General features: G+C 42.3%; 1 protein-coding gene across 11 annotated transcripts in view; it reads left to right on the top strand.

Annotated features, from left to right (window-relative positions):
* Nucleotides 1-20,368, top strand: part of map2 (microtubule-associated protein 2) — a 78,213-nt gene that overhangs the window by 24,525 nt on the left and 33,320 nt on the right. For 10 of the 11 annotated variants that reach the window (XM_018726536.2, XM_018726530.2, XM_018726533.2 and 7 more), the window contains 2 exons: nt 7,413-7,525; nt 18,076-18,304. In XM_018726536.2, the coding sequence (XP_018582052.1) occupies nt 18,100-18,304 (205 nt within the window). In that variant the 5' untranslated portion in view covers nt 7,413-7,525; nt 18,076-18,099. The remainder of the gene's footprint in view (nt 1-7,412; nt 7,526-18,075; nt 18,305-20,368) is intronic. The other variant, XM_018726531.2, reaches the window with a different exon arrangement.

Here is a 20,368-nt window from a genome sequence, read left to right as displayed (position 1 = left end):
ATTGCAGCAGAAAGGAGATGATGTAATGGGAAAGTGGGAGCCATAACCTGTGGATGGCCCCTTTGACCCTCTCTTTACAGTCTAGCAGGCAGGGATAATGGTAAAGAGCGATATACCATTGGAAGGGAAAGGTGCAAGGCAGGGATGACATAAGAAATTAGTTATCGTACGTATGAACTAGGGATGAAAGGTCCTGAAACAGTAAAGATGGGGCTATGGAAGGGGATGTTGACATGGGACAAGACAGCACACCTATCTGGAGCGGCACAATTTTGATATCTGGATGGGGCAGCATTTCTCCTGGTGGCAGTGCAGACACGAAAGCAAGAACATTGCCATCAAGAGAGGTGGAGGACAGAATGTAGGACTCTCTCAACAGGATATTGAGACTCTGCTACTTGTCTTGACAAAGGTGATTCTTTAGGGTGTCAGTCTGGAGTGTAGTCGAGGTGATATCCAAAACCCAGCAGAAATGGTAACAGATGAACCTAAGTTACCTTCCATCAGACTAAACATTCATCTCCAGTTCCATCATGATGTACACAAAGTGAACAATGACTGATACCAGTAAATTTCAGCTTTTGACTTTGGCTTGTTTTTAATGTTTAAACACATTTTAACATTTCAGCACTGAAACACCAGTTTAAGGAACTGTTTCAGACTGAATTATTTCTCAATTTATCAGCAGACTTTATTTTACAGTAGTAGGTAATGTAAACTGACATTAGCATGTTTTGAGAAAAGCTGTATTTATTCAGCATACCTGTCATTCTGATAGACTTTACAGGCGAGAATCGTTTTTCACTGGATTTTCGTTCTATTTATGTTCACAGGAAAAAGACTGTATAATGTGTAACTGGATTTTTGTATTCAAGGATTTTGGATTCAAGGACATTCTGTGCACAAAGTCATGTTGTTTAAGAGTCAGTTTTAAGCATGTCACAGAGCACAGGGTTTGGAGTTTGGGGTTTCAAGGCTCACCACTTCTTTTGACTGATGGGGTCTGACAGCTCTGTGAGGCTCTAGGCTCTATGTACTGGGGTGACACAGAGGAACAGCAAGGCATGGAGCCATGCACTTTGCTAGTGGAATGTTCACATGCAGTGGGGTATGACGGGGCAGTGGACAAACTCATAAATTATTGAGGACCGATGTCATATGTGGGAGGTAGAAAATTTTGATCAATTCTTGGGTGATTGTGAAGTATGAAATACACAGTACAAGTTAGTGCAGTTAAAAAACTAAGCAAGACATTAATGACGTAGAGCTTGAATTATGCTTAGTGCAAGACAGAGAAGGACAACTGATCATTTTCATGTTCTCAGCTAATAAGCACATACATTAGTGACTGTCCAATATCACAACAGAAGGTTACAATTTATATTATTATTATTTTTATTATTAAATAATAAAAATTATTATTATTATTACAACCCTCACTAACTTGTAACAAAATTTTCATCCTCCCATACATGACATACGTTATGACATTGTTCCTCAATAGTTAATAGAATAGACCCCTGGGACATTCCAATAATAATAATTAATTTAAGTGATGCTTTTCTCAAAAGCTACTCACAGTGCTAAGCTACTTACAATTATTTACCCATTGATACAGCAGGGTTCTTTTTACTGGAGCAATTTAGGGTAAGTACGTTGCTTTGGAAAAAAGTGTCTGTTAAATGAAAAAACATAATTGTACGACAAGTACCCTGCTGATAGATACTACAGAAGGAGGTGGGATATGAACCTGGTTCCTTACAGTGCTCATAGGAATAAACTACAGTTTAAGACTAACCTCCAAAGTATTTTGTATTATCTATGAGTTTTTGCAATATCATTTGTCAAAGCTTTATATTTGAACTTTCAGGCATCTTTCACCATTTTATGCATTTATTGGCGTTACTGCCTTTTTCATTAACACTAGACATGCAGCACTAAATGGCAGGGATATACACTAATCATGTAACATAAGAGGAATACTATGGAACCCCAGTTGCTGGCATCGTCCAAAAACCTGCCGTCTGTGTTGCTGGAGTCGAGCAACATTACTGTAATCAGGATGACTGGGCTGACAGCTGATAGTGTGCAGAAACAAAGCTGAGAAAATTGATATTCACCATTGTACATCTACATGTTCTTGTTGTTACTTCGATGATATACGGTCATGTAGCTGATATAATGTCGCATCCTGCCGGCCATTTTGTGTTATTTTCCGTAAGAAGGCAAGAAGATTTTTGGCTGCTGAAGCTGAAAAACTTATTTACGTTACCTCGTTTTGCAGATGCTTTTTTCCCAAAGCAATTTCCAATGAACTCTATGTAGTGTTATGAGCCCACACTTTATCCTCCAAGGTGACTTACACCGCTAGATACATTACTTACAATGAGTCACTTATCCATACAACAGTATAGATAAGCCATACGGATTATCCATACATCAGGGAAACAAGATGGCGCCGGTGCGTGGCAACGTGTTGATTGCTTTGAGTGAAACACGCTCTCGCTATCGCTCACACACTATGGATGACCTCTAACAGTGCAATATCCGCATGCTTACCGAGTGACGAAAGCAGTTGGGGAATTCATTTCTCTATGTCATTCGTGAGCCAAAGTATCAAAACATCTCCATCCAGAGCACCGTGTACCATGTCTCACATCCTTTCTTGCAAAATAGACTCTCTACAACCTTCAGTCTGAGAAAAAGGTGTACCCCATTGGTTTCACTTTCAGTTGAACTGTTCCTCTTTTCTTGCTACCAAATGTATATTTCAACTCAAAATCCCTGTGATGATGCATTAAACATGAGCTGAAAGGGGGTGCTGGGGGATAAGGATGACTCCACAGGGACAGGGACTTGAATTATGGATGCACGTAGGGAGGGAGGATGCCTTCTAGTGGATTTCCTCTTTAAAAATACATTGGGTCCTGAGGTTCCTTCGGCTAGGGAGAACAGTGCTGACACACCTGGCTGGTGGGTGACCTTCATGGTGGGAATAGCCCGGAAAGGTTCAGCAGAGATTCAAGACTTTGTACATTTCCCACTGATCAGCGTGAAGCCAATGGAGGTTGCGGTCAGCAAGATTGAAGGAATACTTTTTGCATAATTTTCATTATCTGAAATCCTGAATTGTTGGTGGAAAAAATTAAATGAGCACCAATAATTTCAACACCATAGCAGTCCAAAGGAACTGTTTTAAAGGATTGTCCCTTTGGATTATCTTAAAAAGTGGTGAAGTACACAGGATTTGTTGACAAAATTTGCTTATAAATGCTACTCATAAAAGTAGTGCCGAAGCAGTTTATGCTGATTGTTGTATTTAGATCATTAATGTGGGTGTATGTATAATGTGTGTCGCTTGCAATTTTAATTTTCTAGCCATCTTACCACATTTTAAGTTAATTAATGCTGTCTTCCTCAGCAAATCACAGGTTATTCAGCTGCTCACTGTTGTAAAAGTTCACTGAAGTCAAGTTTAATTCTTGTGACCAAGGGCTCTGTTATTGTTTTTGAGTAGCTTTTAATTCTTTTGAGACTTTAGTTGGTTTACAGCGGGAGCACAATACATAGTTTTTCACCCACTCAAATTTCAAGTGTTGCATATGCTCTATTAATTTTTTGTCTTTTCACATATCCCAGCAGATGAGCACAACACACCACATTGTACATTAGGGGTATATTTTATTTCAGTTTCATTTTGAGCAGTGTGCGCATGCCTTTTGTTTTTCTTCTTTACCCTTTGTTTGATGGATTTGATTTCCGTGTTTCTTTTATTAAAGTATTTCTGCTCTGTGTCTGTAGAAATATTGGAAAAACCAGAAGTTTGAGGTATTTGCCCAGCTTACAGATTGTAGCAGGCAGCACTGGGGCCTTGCATCTCCTGGACTGTGGACTATGGATGTGTGGAGTTTGCGTGCCCTCCCTATGTTCTTGAGAAAAAACCTAGGTGCTCTGGTTTCTTCCCACAATCCATACATGTACATTTCCAATTAATTGCTTAGTCTAAGTAGCCTGTGAAGGAAGAAGAACTCAAAGAAGAACTTCATTAAGACATCATAGGCACAAACACACTGTGCATTACTTTTTGTCTGTAAGCGTACTTGTACTTCCCCAAGAGAATTTAAGAGTAGAACTGCAATAAAGGAATATACACACTGACTATGCAAAATATAGTATTTTAAGTAATACAGCAGGAAGCAACAATGTGCAGTCAGTGCATAGTAGTGGCATCTCTGGTTCTGGGATACCACCAGGGTCCTTCCATCAGAGGTGATGTGTGAAAAGAATCCCCACTCTGGGGGCTACTGTCATGTTGTCTGCGATAAGAGTGTCCTTCAGTAGCTTCTGAGAAGTCCTCAGCTCTCAGTTTGTGAATACCCCACGCCCACCCGGGGCTGTTCACAAGGAAGAACTTCATAGCAGGAGAGAGAAACAACCATGGACTGAGAAGTATGTTTCAGAGTCTGCACTATGTTGACTATACCTGGGTGGTACTTTTCCACCTCCTACACGAGATCATGGTCCTTTCCCATCAGAGAGGTGACATTCCAAAGTGCCAGAGTCACTTTCACTGCCAAGGTCCAAATTGTTTAGGCTCATGCCATTCATGCCTGCCATTTGGCTCCAGCCCTTTACCTTGCAGATTGTGAGCCTGCAAGATGGCTCCACGTTGCCATTTTGGGCTGAGTACAGCCAGTTATGTGAGTTACCCGGTCACCAGGCACTCTAGGGATGTGTCTCAGCAAACATAACCCAGGCAAGGAACAACTCGTTTTTCATGTGGGCGCATGGTCTTTATGGACCATTATTTTTCTAAACTTTCTTTTCAGACCTGCTCACAAAGCGAGACATAACCGGGAGCACAAGGCTGCAGGTGACACAGCTCTGAGGCTCACTGAGACACAACACACCATCACCCCAAGGTGATGGTCCTTTGGTAGAGTGTCTCTGGCCTTGTATATGTATGTTACTCTGCCACTTACATCTGGAGTATAATTTAGCAGTAAAAATCCTCCAGTCTCCCTTTCAAATTGTAGACAACATGCTTTTCCCAGAGTCTTGAGTAAGAAAAAATTTTACAAAAGGCACGTAAAAGGCAAATATTCATTATTTCAACCTATTTTAACTATTTAACCTATCAAGCCAGTAACCCACAGTCAACAGAAGTCCACTTTCCAATTATCCTCGAGCTCATACTGCATAACTGTGCATCTAACAGTTAACCCCTTCCTCCGTAACATTTACTCAAAGCACCCGGGTTTTCACCTCAGCTGAAAGGTTGTACGTTTCAGAAATAAAGAATTGTCTTTTAAATCAAGTCTGGATACAAGGTCAAATACAAGCATTGTAATGCAGCTTATGATGTTCTGTGATCTCAAAGCAAAATAATGCAGTTCCCAGGAATGAAACCTGGCAGAATTATGGCCGAAATACGACGCCCCTCAGCTTCTCTTTCTGGCTCTACGGGCCTTCTCTCATCCCATTTGTCTCTGTCCCATGGCCTTACTTCATAAATGGATACAATCCCCCTGATTTCATTCAGCTTCATGTTGAACACAATGTTTTGCCTGTACACAGACCACCGTTTGGACATGACACGAGCCATATAGGAATGGCGTTTGTGTTTCCGCTGGAGACTTGCTTCAAAGGCTCCCAGCTTTCATCGCATCCTCACTGGAAGGAAACAGCATCAACCACAAGGCCATGGCTCTAACAACCACACCTCCTGCTGCCCCGACATGTGCTTCTGACAAATTGCACCTAACAGCAAACAGCACTCAAGGACAAGTAGTTGATTTCAGTATTTAAAATATTCCCGGGATAAACTCATGAAGTTTTCCACCACTGGAAGGAAGAGCAAAGTGTCGTTTCGTTTAGTAACGTCAGCACAAAAAAGTTAAACCAGGAAACATAGGAGGCTCAGCAAAAGTCATCCCGATTTTTTTCTAAAGTTAATTTCCATTTATTCATTTAGCAGGCACACACACACACACACACACACACACACATCATCTGAACCACTTGTTCGCAGGGTCACAGAGCCTACCCGGCAACACAGGGCGTAGGGCCAGAGGGAGAGGGGACACACCCAGGACAGGACGCCAGTCCGTCGCAAGGCACCCCAAGCAGGACTCGAACCCCAGACCCACCAGAGAGCAGGACCCGGTCCAACCCACTGCGCCACCGCACCCCCCATTTAGCAGGCACTTTTCTTGAAAGTGAAAAATACAAGTGCATTACATGAACAGAAGGAGAGATTTGGATGTAGACATGCAGTACAGTCAATTTGTCACGTACCACTGTATGAACCAGTATACTTTAACAGGTGTAGCTGTGTACAGGCTTTTTTTTTTTTTAAAAAAAAAAATAAAAAAAATAACACGTACACATTTATTGAGCACAGAGGAGGTCAGGGAGGATGTGAGTCTGACAGAGGTGAGTTTTGAAACCCTTCTTAAATGTAAACAGAGGTTTGACGCTTCCGAGTTCTCTTTCTTTGGGATGACACGGTGGCACAGCGATTTGTGCTGCTCTTTCACCCTAGCCATTAATAGACTACACTGAATGGAGTCGTGAAGAAAAAGTTTTATAAACAAAACATAGTCATTGCTGAACACCCCAGCACTGAGTGAGACGGCCAGCTGATGTTACCGTACAGCAGATTAGGGTATCGTACAGTCCTTGTTAGATACTACAACCAAACATCAGCACTCAAAAATAATATTATAAGGTAATGGGACGCCCATCATAAGTTAGGGTTGTTCTAAGTCATACGTGTCTGAAGGACTATGTGTAATGGCATTCTAATATTTTTATTTTCTCTTTAACTTTCATTTAGTAATTTTGGGATTCGTCTACTCTGAGTTTTATGCACCTACTCACGTGATGAACATCAGTCCATAAAGTGGAAGGAAACAAACTAAGTTTACTTAAGAATCACATGTCTGCAACTACGTCTCTCTTTCTCCTAATGTAATGCACAAATTGTATTTTTGAGATGTGCGTTGCTTTGGAGAAAAGCATCTGCTAAATGAATAAATGTAAATGTAATTGTATTTTCAAAGTCAGGCATGGATCCCAGGTAAAGAACTCCTGCTTTGAGAGTTTTCTGCAGCTAATAATGATCAGTGTGATCTTTTGGTGAGAGATGGCAGTTTCATTGTAACATTCTACCGGTCTATATTTTTTCAGCTTGACAAGAAATGAAGCCTTCAGCAGTGCGCACAGATTTTCTATAGAAATTTTAGTACAAAAATAGGATCTGTGTCGCTGTTTTTCTGCTGAATAGCGCTGGCAGTGCTCTAAACTGACACCTGTTTTGTGCTGTGGGCTGCCGTTGTTCCTAAAGCAGGTTTTACTCTGTCCGCGTACTGTTGTTTTTATAGCCTCTTCTATTGCGTGTCTTTCGCTAGGTGTGAGTTTCTGGAGTGTCAAAAGCTTGTAAACCTTGGTGTGCTGCACTGAGGAAGAGGCCATCTGTTGCACAAACCAGCACTCAGCGGCAGGAGTTGAACCACCTTGTCAGGTAAGGCACAGGTACCACATATACCGCGTGTATGTAGTGCTACTATGTTATTTCATTGTATATACAGCTCTTTGGTGTTGAGTCTGTTACTTGGAGAATAAATATAAAATATTCTTTTGTTTTGGTCATCATCAGATAATTTCATAAATATCCCACGAAAATGGAATAACTTGATCCTCGAACAAAAATCGAATCATCTGCATACATCATGTTATTGTACTGGTTCAGACCATATTTAGTTGAATTTTGATTATGATTGACTGCTACATACTGTAAATAACATATTAATCCTCCACTTTTAGAATAATACCGTATCAAAAGTTATGAGTATACTTGCTTGCCGCTTTGTCTTTTTTCTTGCTATTGCTGAGTTCTCCTTTCAAACACACTGCATAGTTAGTCTGTATAACTAGTGATTAAATGTATCAAGAAAAGACGAAGCAGTTTACTGTGGTGTGTAGCTTTCAGGATACGGAACTCAACAGTGACCCACCTTTACCTGAACTAAGTCATGGGGCCGGAAGAAAAGCATTAGTGACTCCATTTAGGTAAAATAAGCAATTTACCATGGCATTTAGGGAGACAAGGAAGGTGGGTGGTAGAACAAGTGTGAGCTGAACTTGGCTCACTGTGGGTGTTGTTTTGCATACTGTGAATCATGCTTGACTCTGACATTCATTGGATGCACCGTGGCCTAGTCTCCAGTCAAGGGATTATCAGTTATTGCAAGAACAACGTACATGGAGTAAGTTAAGTAAAGTAACTGGAATTACTATTTGTTCTTTTTCTTTGCGTTTTTGAGCCCAGTAATACCATCATTGGTGCTATCTAAAAACAAAGCTAAAACAAAGGCAACTGGACTGACATGACAATTGAGAATCTTCACAGACATCATTGGTGCTGTTCTCCCAGGCACAGAGCAGCAGGTAGGTTCTACAATTAAAGTGCATCGTACAAACCAGTGGAGAGAAGGGGGTGAGCATTTACTGCCTCCCTGCTACTTAGCATGTTGGGAACTGGGAGCAGGCTGCAGTGGGCTGAAATACACACAAACACACACACACACACACACACACACACACACACACACACACTCTCTGAAACTGCTTGTCCCGAGCGGGGTTGCGGCGTACTGGAGCCTTACCCAGCAGCACAGGGCGCAAGGCTGGAGGGGGAGGGGACACACCTAGCATGGGACACCAGTACGTCACAAGGCACCCCCAGTAGGACTTGATCCCCAGACCCGGCAGAGAGCAGGACCCGACCAAACCCGCTGTGCCACCGTGCCCCCCTGGACTGAAATCGTTAACAGTAAAACCACAAATAAACCTAACACTGAAATCTCAGACTGTTAAGAATATTATGGGGGATAAATCAGGTTTTTGTGACCGGCTAGTTACACTTGTATGTAACAGTCCACACTAAACCCAATTGAGTTGATGGTTATTGAGCGGAGACAGTGTCTGGTGATAAAGTGGTGATTTTATTGGCTGTGCCCATCCATCCATGTTATTCTTTGTTGGATAGAGTCCTGGGTAAAGAATGCGTAGCTGTGACAGAAGCCTGGGCTAGACGTGTTGTCAACCTCTTGCAGATCACTGCACTCAGCCCCGTGTCAGAGCCATAGCAATCATTTAAAGCTAACTCATTACATCAAGTTCTAACTGTTCTGATATCTGCTTGGCTTGTGCCTAAAACTGACAAAAATGGCTTTTTTCCAATTTAATCATAATTGACCATTTCTTATGACAACCTGGTTCCATGACCTAGGGTTATTGAAGAGAACTACAACGGACCGTGTTCTTTAGCATCTGTATTTCCCCTTCTCTGGACAAACGTACTAACGTATGCTAGTATATTTATTTTGTGTTATTTTTCCAAGCTTTGTTGTGTTATTTCTTATCGAGGATCCTACCTCAGTAAAATACTAGGGCTATCAGGTAGCACAACGTTTTGTCTGCTGCCTTTTGAATTGGACTGAAGGGTTGAATTCCACCACCTGCCACAGAATGCTTGAGCAAGGTACTTAGTGTCAAATGCTCTGGTATAAATTAATCAGCTGTCGACTGTAAATTGGTTAATAACTGTAAGTTGCTTTGGAAACAGGTGTCATTTAAATTAACAAATTGTAAGTAGGAGTGCCTTCCCAAAAATTCTGGAGTGAGGGAAAAAATTCATGTATTGTGGGTGACCTGACTTTAGATTTTAAAGGTATGGAATCTGTGGTTAAACAAACTGTTGTCTAATGTTTTGTCTATGAGTTAAAATCAGGTTATAATCTTAGAAAGTTGTTTCTGTGTATTGCTTTGAGGTTATTTGTGACCTGTGGTCTGCAGGGTACACAGAGTGTATTATTATGCCTGTCTTTACATTAACATAAGACATTTATTGTTTTCAATCAGTGTAGATTGTGTGCTAGCGTCTGTATAGGTTTCAAAGGGCGTAATGTCTCTGGAGTCTTACTTTACCCGTTTTGGAGCTTTACTCGTTTGGAATTTCAATCACAAGTTTTTTTCTGACCTTTCAAATTTACTATTTACATTTACATTTATTCATTTAGGAGACTCTTTTGTCCAAAGCGACGTACATCTCAGCAAAAGTACAATTTATGCATTACATTAAGAGAAAGAGACACACTTGCAGACATGTGACACTCAAGTAAACCTAGTTTGTTACCTACCACTTGCTGCACCGAGGTTCATCGTTCAAGTAGGTGCATAAAACACAGGAGAGAGAAATCCTGATCCCCTCCTACCAATTTTTTTTTTTTTAAATAACATTTTAAGATACACAAACAAATAAAAACAATGCCGGAGTAGTGGCTGAATAAATGCTTTATCTGGTGATGCTCATGAAGTTACGGTGCATGAACATTTACACCATACGTGAGCTGGAGAGATGTTGGGCGAAATGTGTCCGGAAAAGGTGAGTTTTCAGACCCTTCTTGAATGTAGACAGAGTTTCAGCAGTTCTGAGTGAGAGCGGAAGGTCGTTCCACCACAACGGAGCCAAAACCGAGAACCTCCGTGCTTTACCTTTCGTGCGCGGGACCACCAAGCGAGCAGAAGTAGACGAGCGAAGGGGTCTGGTTGGGGTGTAGCGGTTGATCAAGACCAGTAAATAGCTGGGAGCAGTTCTACTGATGCATTTGTAGACAATAACCAGGGTCTTGAATTTGATTTGGGCAGCTATAGGAAGCCAGTGCAGAGAAATGAGAAGAGGGGATACGTGGGAACACTTTGACAAATCATACACAACTCGTGCAGCAGCATTTTGTAGAAGCTGAAGAGGTTTGATAGCACTAGCAGGAAGTCCACACAGGAGAGAGTTACAGTAGTCCAAACGGGATGTCACCATGGCCTGGACAAGTAGTTGGGCAGAGTCAGTAGTGAGGTAGGGACGGATCCTATGAATATTATGCAGGATGTATCTGCAGGACTGGGTTGTGGCTTCGATGTGCTGAGAGAAAGACAGACTAGCGTCAGCGGTTCCTCCCAGACTCTTAGCCAAGGAGGTAGGCAAGATAAGCGAGATGAGCGAGTTGTCCAGTTTGATCGATAGATTGTGACAGGAGGACGGGCTGGCTGGGAGGTAAAGAAGAAGAATCTCTGTTTTTGATGAATATTGTGTATCAGGTAGTGTTCTGCCATTATGGAAAACTTCATAGTCTTCAACCTATTTAAATCATAGAACTGTGTAACAGGCCATTTCAATGTGACATTTTAATATCCATTTTAATATCCTACGTGTAGATAAACTCAGTCTTCTTCTTTTGTTGATTTTGCCTTTTTTAATCTCAGTATTTCACTCTGAGTTGTATGATACTTGTATGAGAAGACTATCTGCCTAATTTAATAAAAATAAATGTAGACTCAAAATACAACTCTAGCTATTTCTTGGCACCCGACTTCAGCATTTTCTTCGCGTTCTTGGTCTTGATTCTCTACCTCCTTGTGAAACCAGCTCCGTCTTGCTGGCCAGCTACGATGTATGAAGAGTCTCCTGCGCTCTGGAATGCTGGTGGTGTAGTTCTAGCCTGGATGTTAATTTTCAGCGCTAGAAAGAACAGGGTAGGATTTTAAAAATTCAGCTCAGTTTAGTTTAACTCATAGTCACCACTTGTGCTTTTCTCGGATAGAGAAGGTACAAAAATAGTTTACTAATATCTTCATCCACAAATATCTTTGTGTTGCACACACAGGAAGAACATGCAAACACCACACACCTTGACCTGGAGTCAAAACAACAAAGAGCTATGAGGCATCTGGCCACAGGAAGGAATATTTGATGGATACCATCACATCTGCTACATCTAAGTCTACTTCTCCTCATTATTGAAATAATTTACCTGACACTTTTCTCCAAAGTGACTTACAAGGTTAATCTACCTACAGTTATCTACCCATTTATACAGCTGGGTAATTTTACTGGAGCATTTTTAGGGTAAGTACCTTGCTCTAGGGTGCTACAGGGAAAGGTAGGGATCAAACCTGCAACCTCCAGGTCCAATGGCAGAAATACTAACCCCTATGCTCCCAGCTCTCCTTGAGAGTAACTGACAACAATTCCAGACACCACTAGTTCATTAAGAAACAAACTCTTAAAGCCTAATAATTCCACTGTAGCACCTGCCTCATCTCACCTTTTTCTTGCTTTGAAAAAAGTAGAAAAAATTATGTGGCCCCTACTCCAAAGAATCATATTTTTTCCTTACAAATGCAAATTTATCCTCTGATTCAAACAGGAGCAGAATTATTTCCACTCTGGTTATCCTAAAACAACGCAACAAGGCAGTTCTTTGATTTTAAATACCTGGTACTGCTGCTAACTGCTGTTGTTCAGTTATTATGCAAGTATGACTGGCAAGAACACAGCTGCAAACGTTAAAAATAAACACAGAAATAACAGACTAGAATGTTTCATTAAAAATCAAATGCATACAAAAACATGAAATAATATTTAATTGAGGCATATGTGTAGTTACGTGTGCGTTCAGAACGTGAGACATAAGAAGTTATATCTTTCGTATGATACAGAACATTTTCAGCTTATAAGTGTGTTTTTTTTTTTTTTTTTTTTTTTTTTTTTTTTTTTTTTTTTGCCTTGAAGGCTCTTTTGAAACTGAGGTAACTTACTGAAATCAAAGGTATGGCTCAAATTTAACTTTATTAGAGAAACAAATTCTTCTGAGCTCTTGTTTCACAAACTACAGGAACAGTCACTTAATGACAGATTAAATACACACCCATTGTCCAAAGCCACTTGTTCCAGGTGAGGTCACAGCAAGCCAGAGCCTAACCTGGCAGCACAGGGCATGAGGCTAGAGGGGGAGGGGATGGGGACCCACCCAGGACAGGCTGCCCATCTCTCACAAGGCACCCCAAGCAAGACTTGAACCCCAGACCCACCAGAGAACAGGCACAGCCCAAACCCACTGTGCCACCATGCCCTCCCACAGGTTAAGTAGTTAAATTAAATTGTTTATCAGATAAATAAATAATAAGTGATTGTGCTTGCCATAGAATAAATAAGAGTTCCACTTCTACTGGGTGTTGTAGAACAGGAGGTTGATCTTATACTTCCCATCCCCAGCACAAATCGAAGACATCTTTGTTAAGAAAATGCTCTGACGAACAAGTTCATTTTTGCAACGTACTCCCAATATTTTCACTCCAGGCAATGCAAGGTATTCAGTTCCTTCTGGGAGCAAAAGGAAAACGGTAATCTTACTTTGTTACAAGGTCAGGTGTCTGATCACCAGATGCCATAGCACCTTCAGTGAATAATTAAAAAGGGGCATAATCCTCAATGGGTCTTCTTTCATTTTGAATGGGAGCATCACTGACATTATAAAGCACCACAGTGGAAAAATAATATGTTCTTTATGGGATCAGATTAGCCCAGTAACTGCTACCACTGTATCGGATGTTCTGAACAGACAGGACTGTTTTAAAAGTAAATGCTGTGGGTTAAGCCATAAGATCTCTTAATGTAGTATTCTGCTTCATCACTAAAATGCACTTTCCTGGGTGAGCTAGACTGAATGCAGATGACAATGTTTGTAATGTTCCGTCTGTCTGTTTAAGGTTATAGACTTTGCAATTGCACTGATTTTTTGGGATTGATCAGTGATATCCAGTGCAGCACCAACATGGGCATAGAGACAACATTTTTAGAATCACGGATGCTGCAAGAGGGTAACGAAATCTAAAAATACTGATAAATTTTCCAGCACAGGCAGTGAATTGTTCAATATAGACAATTAAAAAATCACAACAGTGCATGTGTGTTTGACAAATGGTTGATGACTTTTGTTATGGCAGCTGCTTGGAAAGAATGCTGTTAGATAATATGTGAAGTGCACTTGATATGCATGTTATTTCAATGGTTAAACTGGAAAAACATCTATGAAGTCAACACGAAGTGACATCTACACCGCAACATTTCAAAGCACTTTATTGCAAAAGCGTTCCTTGTGAAAGCCCCTAAACGCGCAGCAGGAGGATGGGCCACCTGTCTGATTTTGCTGGAATGTTCTGCTCTTGGGGGCACGGGGGCGCAGTGGCGCAGCAGGTTTGGCCAGTGCCTGCTCTCTGGTGGGTCTGGGATTTGAGTCCTGCTTGTGGTGCCTTGCGACGGACTGGCGTCCCATCCTGGGTGTGTCCTGTTCTGGGTGTGTTCCCTCCCCCTCCAGCCTTGCGCCCTATGTTGCCGAGTTAGGCTCCGGCTTGCCGCGACCTTGCTCGGGACAAGCGGTTTCTGTTTGTGTGTGTGTGTGTGTGTGTGTGTGTGTGTGTGTGTGTGTGTGTGTGTGTGTGTGTGTGCTCATGCGTGCATTTGACAATAAACACAAACTACTGCCGTCACTTGTTTTCTTTTAACTGCCTCCATAAGCTGCTATGGTTGGGTGTATGAGGTGTACCTGTAGTGTCTGGAGATTCTGTCCATTGAAAAAACCCCATTGTGTCTTTGTGTCCAGGCCTAGCTGAAATACTTTGTAAACATAGTTTACAAAACAAGTTTAATAATTTCTATAGTTTTTATAATTCCGTATTTATCTCTCTATTTAATTTATGTTTGTATATACATTTGTGTATGCATATGTTGTATATTTTATTCTATTTCAACCAAGTAGAATATCCCTCTGGGATTAATAAAGACTATTATTAAAATCTATTTAGGTCTTTAAACATTGTTCTTATATGTATTGTTCTTTAGAGGAGAAGATACCTTTTCTGAAAAATATAAGCAAATAAAGGTTATGGATAGTTTTGCTATATTTTGGAAATCAGAAAAGTGTTTATGAAGAGCAAAGTCGGAAATAATGGCTGCCGGGTGTTAAGATCATTGTGCGTCTCCCTATGGTCGTTTAAAAAAAGCTTTTTCGAGATTAAAAATGTTCTAGCAAAGAGGTGACATGTACCATGGTAAAAATCTGCTTGGGGCAATTCACAGCCATAGTCATGCCATCCATTGAGCCTGCTTTCTCTTTTCAGCGATTCAGGGACCACCCACACTGGAATCTTCCTAACAGCCTCTCAGCTTTAATTCGCTTGATTTATATAATCCTTTAAAATCTAAATTTCTGCCACACAATAAAATGCATTTAAAATAAGGTAGAAATCATTAATGGTAAAACAAGGTGCCCGACAACTGACACAAAAATGATTTAACTTGGAAATTTATTGAGGAACGACAAATACAGAAATGAAGATTTTGCATGTATTGTAATTTGTTCATTTTTCTATGAATATTAGATTAAAGTAGGAGCTACTTGGCAGCAGCTGCATGCAGAATTGTCCCTGTTAGGTAACATCACATTGTTTATATGGGCTTACCTGGAACCAGGAGGTCAGTAGTCAGAATCCTTGTCAGTCTGTCTGTCTGGAAGGTGACCACCAGTATAAAGATGAGCTTTCGAGAAGCACTTGTTTCTGTTCTCCTCCTTATGCCGCATGGTACAGAGATTTTTCCCTGTTTGCTTGCAAACTGCCTGGATCAAGCCACATGTTTTTTGTTGCATTTCCATTACTCACTCTTGAGTTTGTGCAAGAGGGTGCGGTGGCACAGTGGGTTGGACCGAGTCCTGCTCTCGGGTGGGTCTGGGGTTCGCGTCCTGCTTAGGGTGCCTTGTGATGGACTGGCGTCCCGTCCTGGGTGTGTCACCTCCCCCTTCAGCCTTTCGCCCTGTGTTGCTGGGTTCAGCTCTGGCTCCTTGCAACCCCATATGGGACAAGTAGTTCAGACAGTGTGTGTGTGAGTTTGTGCAATGGGAAAAAGAATAAATTGATGCACAATAAAAGGCAGCATTGTTTTGCTTGTTGCTTTGAGTGCCTGCAGGTCACTGGTTTTCTATCTGTTTCGATTCACGACCAAATCATCTCTTTGGGGAACAGATTACATTCCTCCACACTCCCTTTGATACTTTTGAATTGTAGGCTCAGCTGCGAAAACAGTCAGTACCTGTCCAGCACTGGTTGATTGCTGTGTTAGGGTGAGTGTTATGCATTTTGCTCCACAAGTGCCACATGGAGCCGATTGTGTTTGCCGCAGTACCTTCTTCAGCCGAGGGCAGTCGGATTGGGGTGAGCCGTAGCTCACGTTGCGCAGAACGTTCCGGCATGGTAAATACTGCAGTGCAACACACGCCTGTTAATGCGAGGCAGTCAGGAACTCTCTTCTTTCTCCCTCTCTTTCTCAAGTGCAGCACAGAGATATGTGTCTGTAAGAGACGAGGCAGGAGACAGGAGATGCGGTTGCCCGTTGCAGTGGGCTTTTATTTGCCCTTAGACAGGGGAGAAGGAAGGAGACGGGAAAGGGGGACCAGGGAGCAGGTAGGGAGAGGCTTCGTGCGGGTCAGGGGCTCTGGGAGAGCCGGGTCGGTAGGGACGCGGGCGTCGTCTCAGGGATCGGGTTCGCCTCTGTCTCGTTCGCCTCCTCGGTCGCTTCTCTCTACTGCTGGGCACCGGGGAAGAAGTAGGGAGTGAAATCAGCCCCGGCTGTGGCTGCTTCGCCCCCGGGTCGCCTCGGCGTGCTACAGTGTCTCACAGTAATTCTGCCCCAAAAATGCCGCACACATCACATGTATATCTATATATTATGGTGAAAGAAACAAAGTTAACTTAAGAATCTCGTGTCTGCAAATATGTCTCTCTTTCTCCTAATGCAATGTACAAATTGTATTTTCTGTGAAATGTACTTTGCTTTGGAGAAAAGCCTCTGCTAAATGAATGAACGTAAATGTAAATTTACCTCATTTTCTGACCGTATATAAGGTAGTTGGTGTTTGTGGTGCATAAAAATTTAAATTATGAGACCTTGATCGTATCACTGACTTTATGAGTAATTTTCTCCGGCGGAAAATCAGGGTGTAAACTGAAACTAAGCAGTAGGTGAGTAGCGCTCCTCTTAAGTTATGAAAGCCAAATTACCTGAGCTGCGTACTATGTGTCTTTGAAGAAAACCATAAGCCTGCCAGATAAGATTGGGAAAATTATAGCAAAATTGTCATTTTCTATTGCTAACAGCACTGCAAGAAGAAAACTTTATCCTATCATTGTTGGACATACTAACAACTGTAGTTATGTTGAAATGGATCTTTTTTAAATCCAGGTTCTTTGGCGTTTTGAATAACCAGGCACAATAAGATTAAAAACTGGTTTATTACACTTCTGACTACATATTCTCAATCGTGGATGCTCACATTTGCACGTCTGTCCTGTGTATATTTATACTGCTCAGCCTTCCTTATTTCTTTGTACCAGACGCAAAGACCTTCCAAGATTTCCTTAACCCAAGCCCAAGTGTATTATTGATAATAATCAAAAGTAAATCATATAATAGTAGTAATAATTATATAAAAAAAAAAAGAGGTACACGTCAACAGTTAAAAGTAGTGTCACGAAGTCAGGGGGTGCCATCCCTGATCTTTTCTTTGGATCCACGTAACTGCATCGACACACCCGGCCTCAGCTGACCGCATGACCGGTTCCCACCCGTGTAAAAGGGCTGAAGACATGTCACTAGTCTATGGATTCTTGACCACCTCTTTAACTCTTTTTCTGCAATTACCTAGTGATTCTTGTTCACTGTTCATTTACCCAGTTCCAAAGTTCCATTCCCAGTGTGTTTCTGTTTCAGTCCTGGGCTCCCGTCCCGTCTGTGCCAGTCCTTCGTGATCCGGTCCAGGTCCCTCGTTCCAACCCCGTCTTCAACACGCCTCTGTGTATTAGTTCTGGTCGCATAATCCTGTTGTACTTACTGTAAGAACACACTGTGCCTCTCTTTGTTCTCTGTTCATCGCGTCACCGCTGCTCTTCATTTCCTGGTTTGCGCCGTGCACTTGTAAATTAACTCCTGCTTTTGTGATTACCGCGTGTTACGTCCGGATGTTGGAGGAAATCATGTCCGTGCCGCTCTGATCGCAGCATTTTCAACCCACGCACGTTTGTGCCCTGTTGTTACGTTGTTTCATCAAAATCAGTTTAATACGCCATGACTTTCAACACGGTGAAATAAATTCTTCCATCTCCCTCTTTCTCGACACTAAGGACAGTCTCCCCCCTTGACCCAGCATGGCAGATGGTCAGCAGCCCACGGACAGCACTCCACAGTGGGGAGCGCTCCACCTGGGAGCTCAAGACTCGTCACCTTCTGCAGGAAATGGCGAGAATGACTACGCCTCCTACAGGAACTTTCAACCTGCCGCAGCACCCTACACCGGTACAAGGGAGAACGGCTTCAATGGGGACCTCTCCGATGGACACATGGTGACAGCAGGTACAGCCGACCACGGTCCCTTGCAGTCAGACAGCGGTGTGGAGCCTTCAGCCGTTCCGCTCAAGGCCCGCGGTCCGTGCTGCAATAAATCTGTCCCCAGCAGCATCGGAGAGTGGCTAATGTCGTCTTCACGTGTCCGGCTGTCAATGCGCCTCAGTCTCAGCAGCTGTAGCTCCACGTTCTCCGTATTTTAGGTACATTCTTCCTTGCCTTGCGAACATAATTCATTCCTGGAAGACCCTTTGTAAGGTGAAGTTTCATAAACTGAAGATTACCATTTGTTTCAAATGTAATTTTTTTTTTGCGTTCCGGAGCTCCAAAAAGGTTACCTATTTATGCTATAATATCACCCCTTCCCCGGTGGCGCAGTGGGTTGGACCGCAGTCCTGCTCTCCGGCAAGTCTGGGGTTCGAGTCCCACTTGGGGTGCCTTGTAGCGGACTGGCATCCCGTCCTGGATGTGTCCTCTCTGGCCTTATGCCCTGTGTTACCGGGTAGGCTCCGCGACCCCGTATGGGATAAGCGGTTCTGAAAATGTGTGTGTGTCACCACTTCCCATTAAAAAGGAGAGTTAATTGACTAGCTAACATTAGTTACCATGACACAACCTAACAGTGTGGTTTCCCTTTATCAGCTACTGTATAATACTGTATGACTATATACCTCCACCTGTCCATCTCCTTATTATATATGGCACACTTAACAAATGCTCACAAACAAAAAGTAAATACATATTGCAGCAGTCCTAAGGGAGAGACATAACTATTAGTTCCTATGTCACCTTACGCTATGACTGTTTTTATACAGGACTGAGTGAGTTTACCAGTGCCATAATGTTCTGTTAGGCTGTTATTGCAGTTTATTTGAAGCGTGCGTCGTTGTGCATCGTAGGATGTCTGTGTTGGGGCAGGCAGCAGTCGACAGGAGCTGAACGGTTTGGAGCAAACTGCACATGGGCGGCTGATAGTCTTGTGCTTAGAGGTGTTGTTTTTGGATCTCAAAAGTGCCGGTTTAAATTTCGCCTGCAGCCGTAGTGCCCTTAAGTAAGGTATTTACCTTAAATTGCTCCGGTAAAATTACAGAGCTTGGTAAATAGTTTTATAGTTTAACATTGTAAGCTGCTTTGGAGAAAAGCATCAGATGAATAAGGAAAGTTGTGGTTCCTCTGCCCACTCAGTTCTTATCCAAAAAAAACCTGTGATGTGAAGCTGGTGGTCGGTGCAGCCATGGTGGGGGGTGAGATTTTGCCATGATGGACTGCTGCCTTAACACAGTAATAACAGCCAGCTGCCGGCAACTTAGATGGAGTAGGAAAGCACTTTCAATCGGCTGGTGAGACGACTGAGCGGAAGCTTTTTGCAGCCATGATTACGAGATTATTAAAGGTGAAACTAAGAGGTTATGGAGATCATGAGCCAAATAATAAATGCGAAGAAGGTCTCACTGTGCTCAGCTATTTTGAGGCATGCAAAATCGAAATTTGGTCTTCCTAAGTCTGAAGACATGTGTTGTAAGCCAAAGTATGGGTATTACCTGAAACTCCTTTAAAGCTGCATTCTCGTAACCAGTCCTGTACCATGCATTTGGATTCGTTGTTTTATTTACATAATCTCTTTCCAGTATTTTGTGGGAAGCTCCTATAATTGGACAGGCAATGGGCTAATGTGCAAAAAAAACTTGCAGCACGCTTGGACCTCATGCCGTACACACACTCCTCCGCTGAGCCCTAGGCTTGAGCGAGATCAGCGTTGCACTTTTTACGTTTACCTGCAGCCCTATGGATATCCCAGAAATGAACAATGAAAGAGGAACAGGGCGGCTCTGATGTCACTCACATTCTGGTCTGTATTTTTATACATCTTAAAGGACCACAGGGTTGTAGTGAGATTTTTTTTGCCGTTGAGTGGTGTTTCAGGGAACACTTGGAGAAGGATGTAAAATGACTCCTCAGCCTACAAACACAATTAGGACAGGAGTTCTGTTTTTAACTCTATTTGTTATGTAAAAAAGAAAGCGTCATAAATCATGGGAAGGAAAGGGGGAAGGGGGATAGAAGAAGAGGAGC

Source organism: Scleropages formosus, chromosome 24 (assembly GCF_900964775.1).
Source record: "Scleropages formosus chromosome 24, fSclFor1.1, whole genome shotgun sequence".
NCBI lineage: Eukaryota > Metazoa > Chordata > Actinopteri > Osteoglossiformes > Osteoglossidae > Scleropages > Scleropages formosus.
Note: the sequence above shows the minus strand (reverse complement) of the source record. Positions and strands in the feature narration are given on the sequence as shown.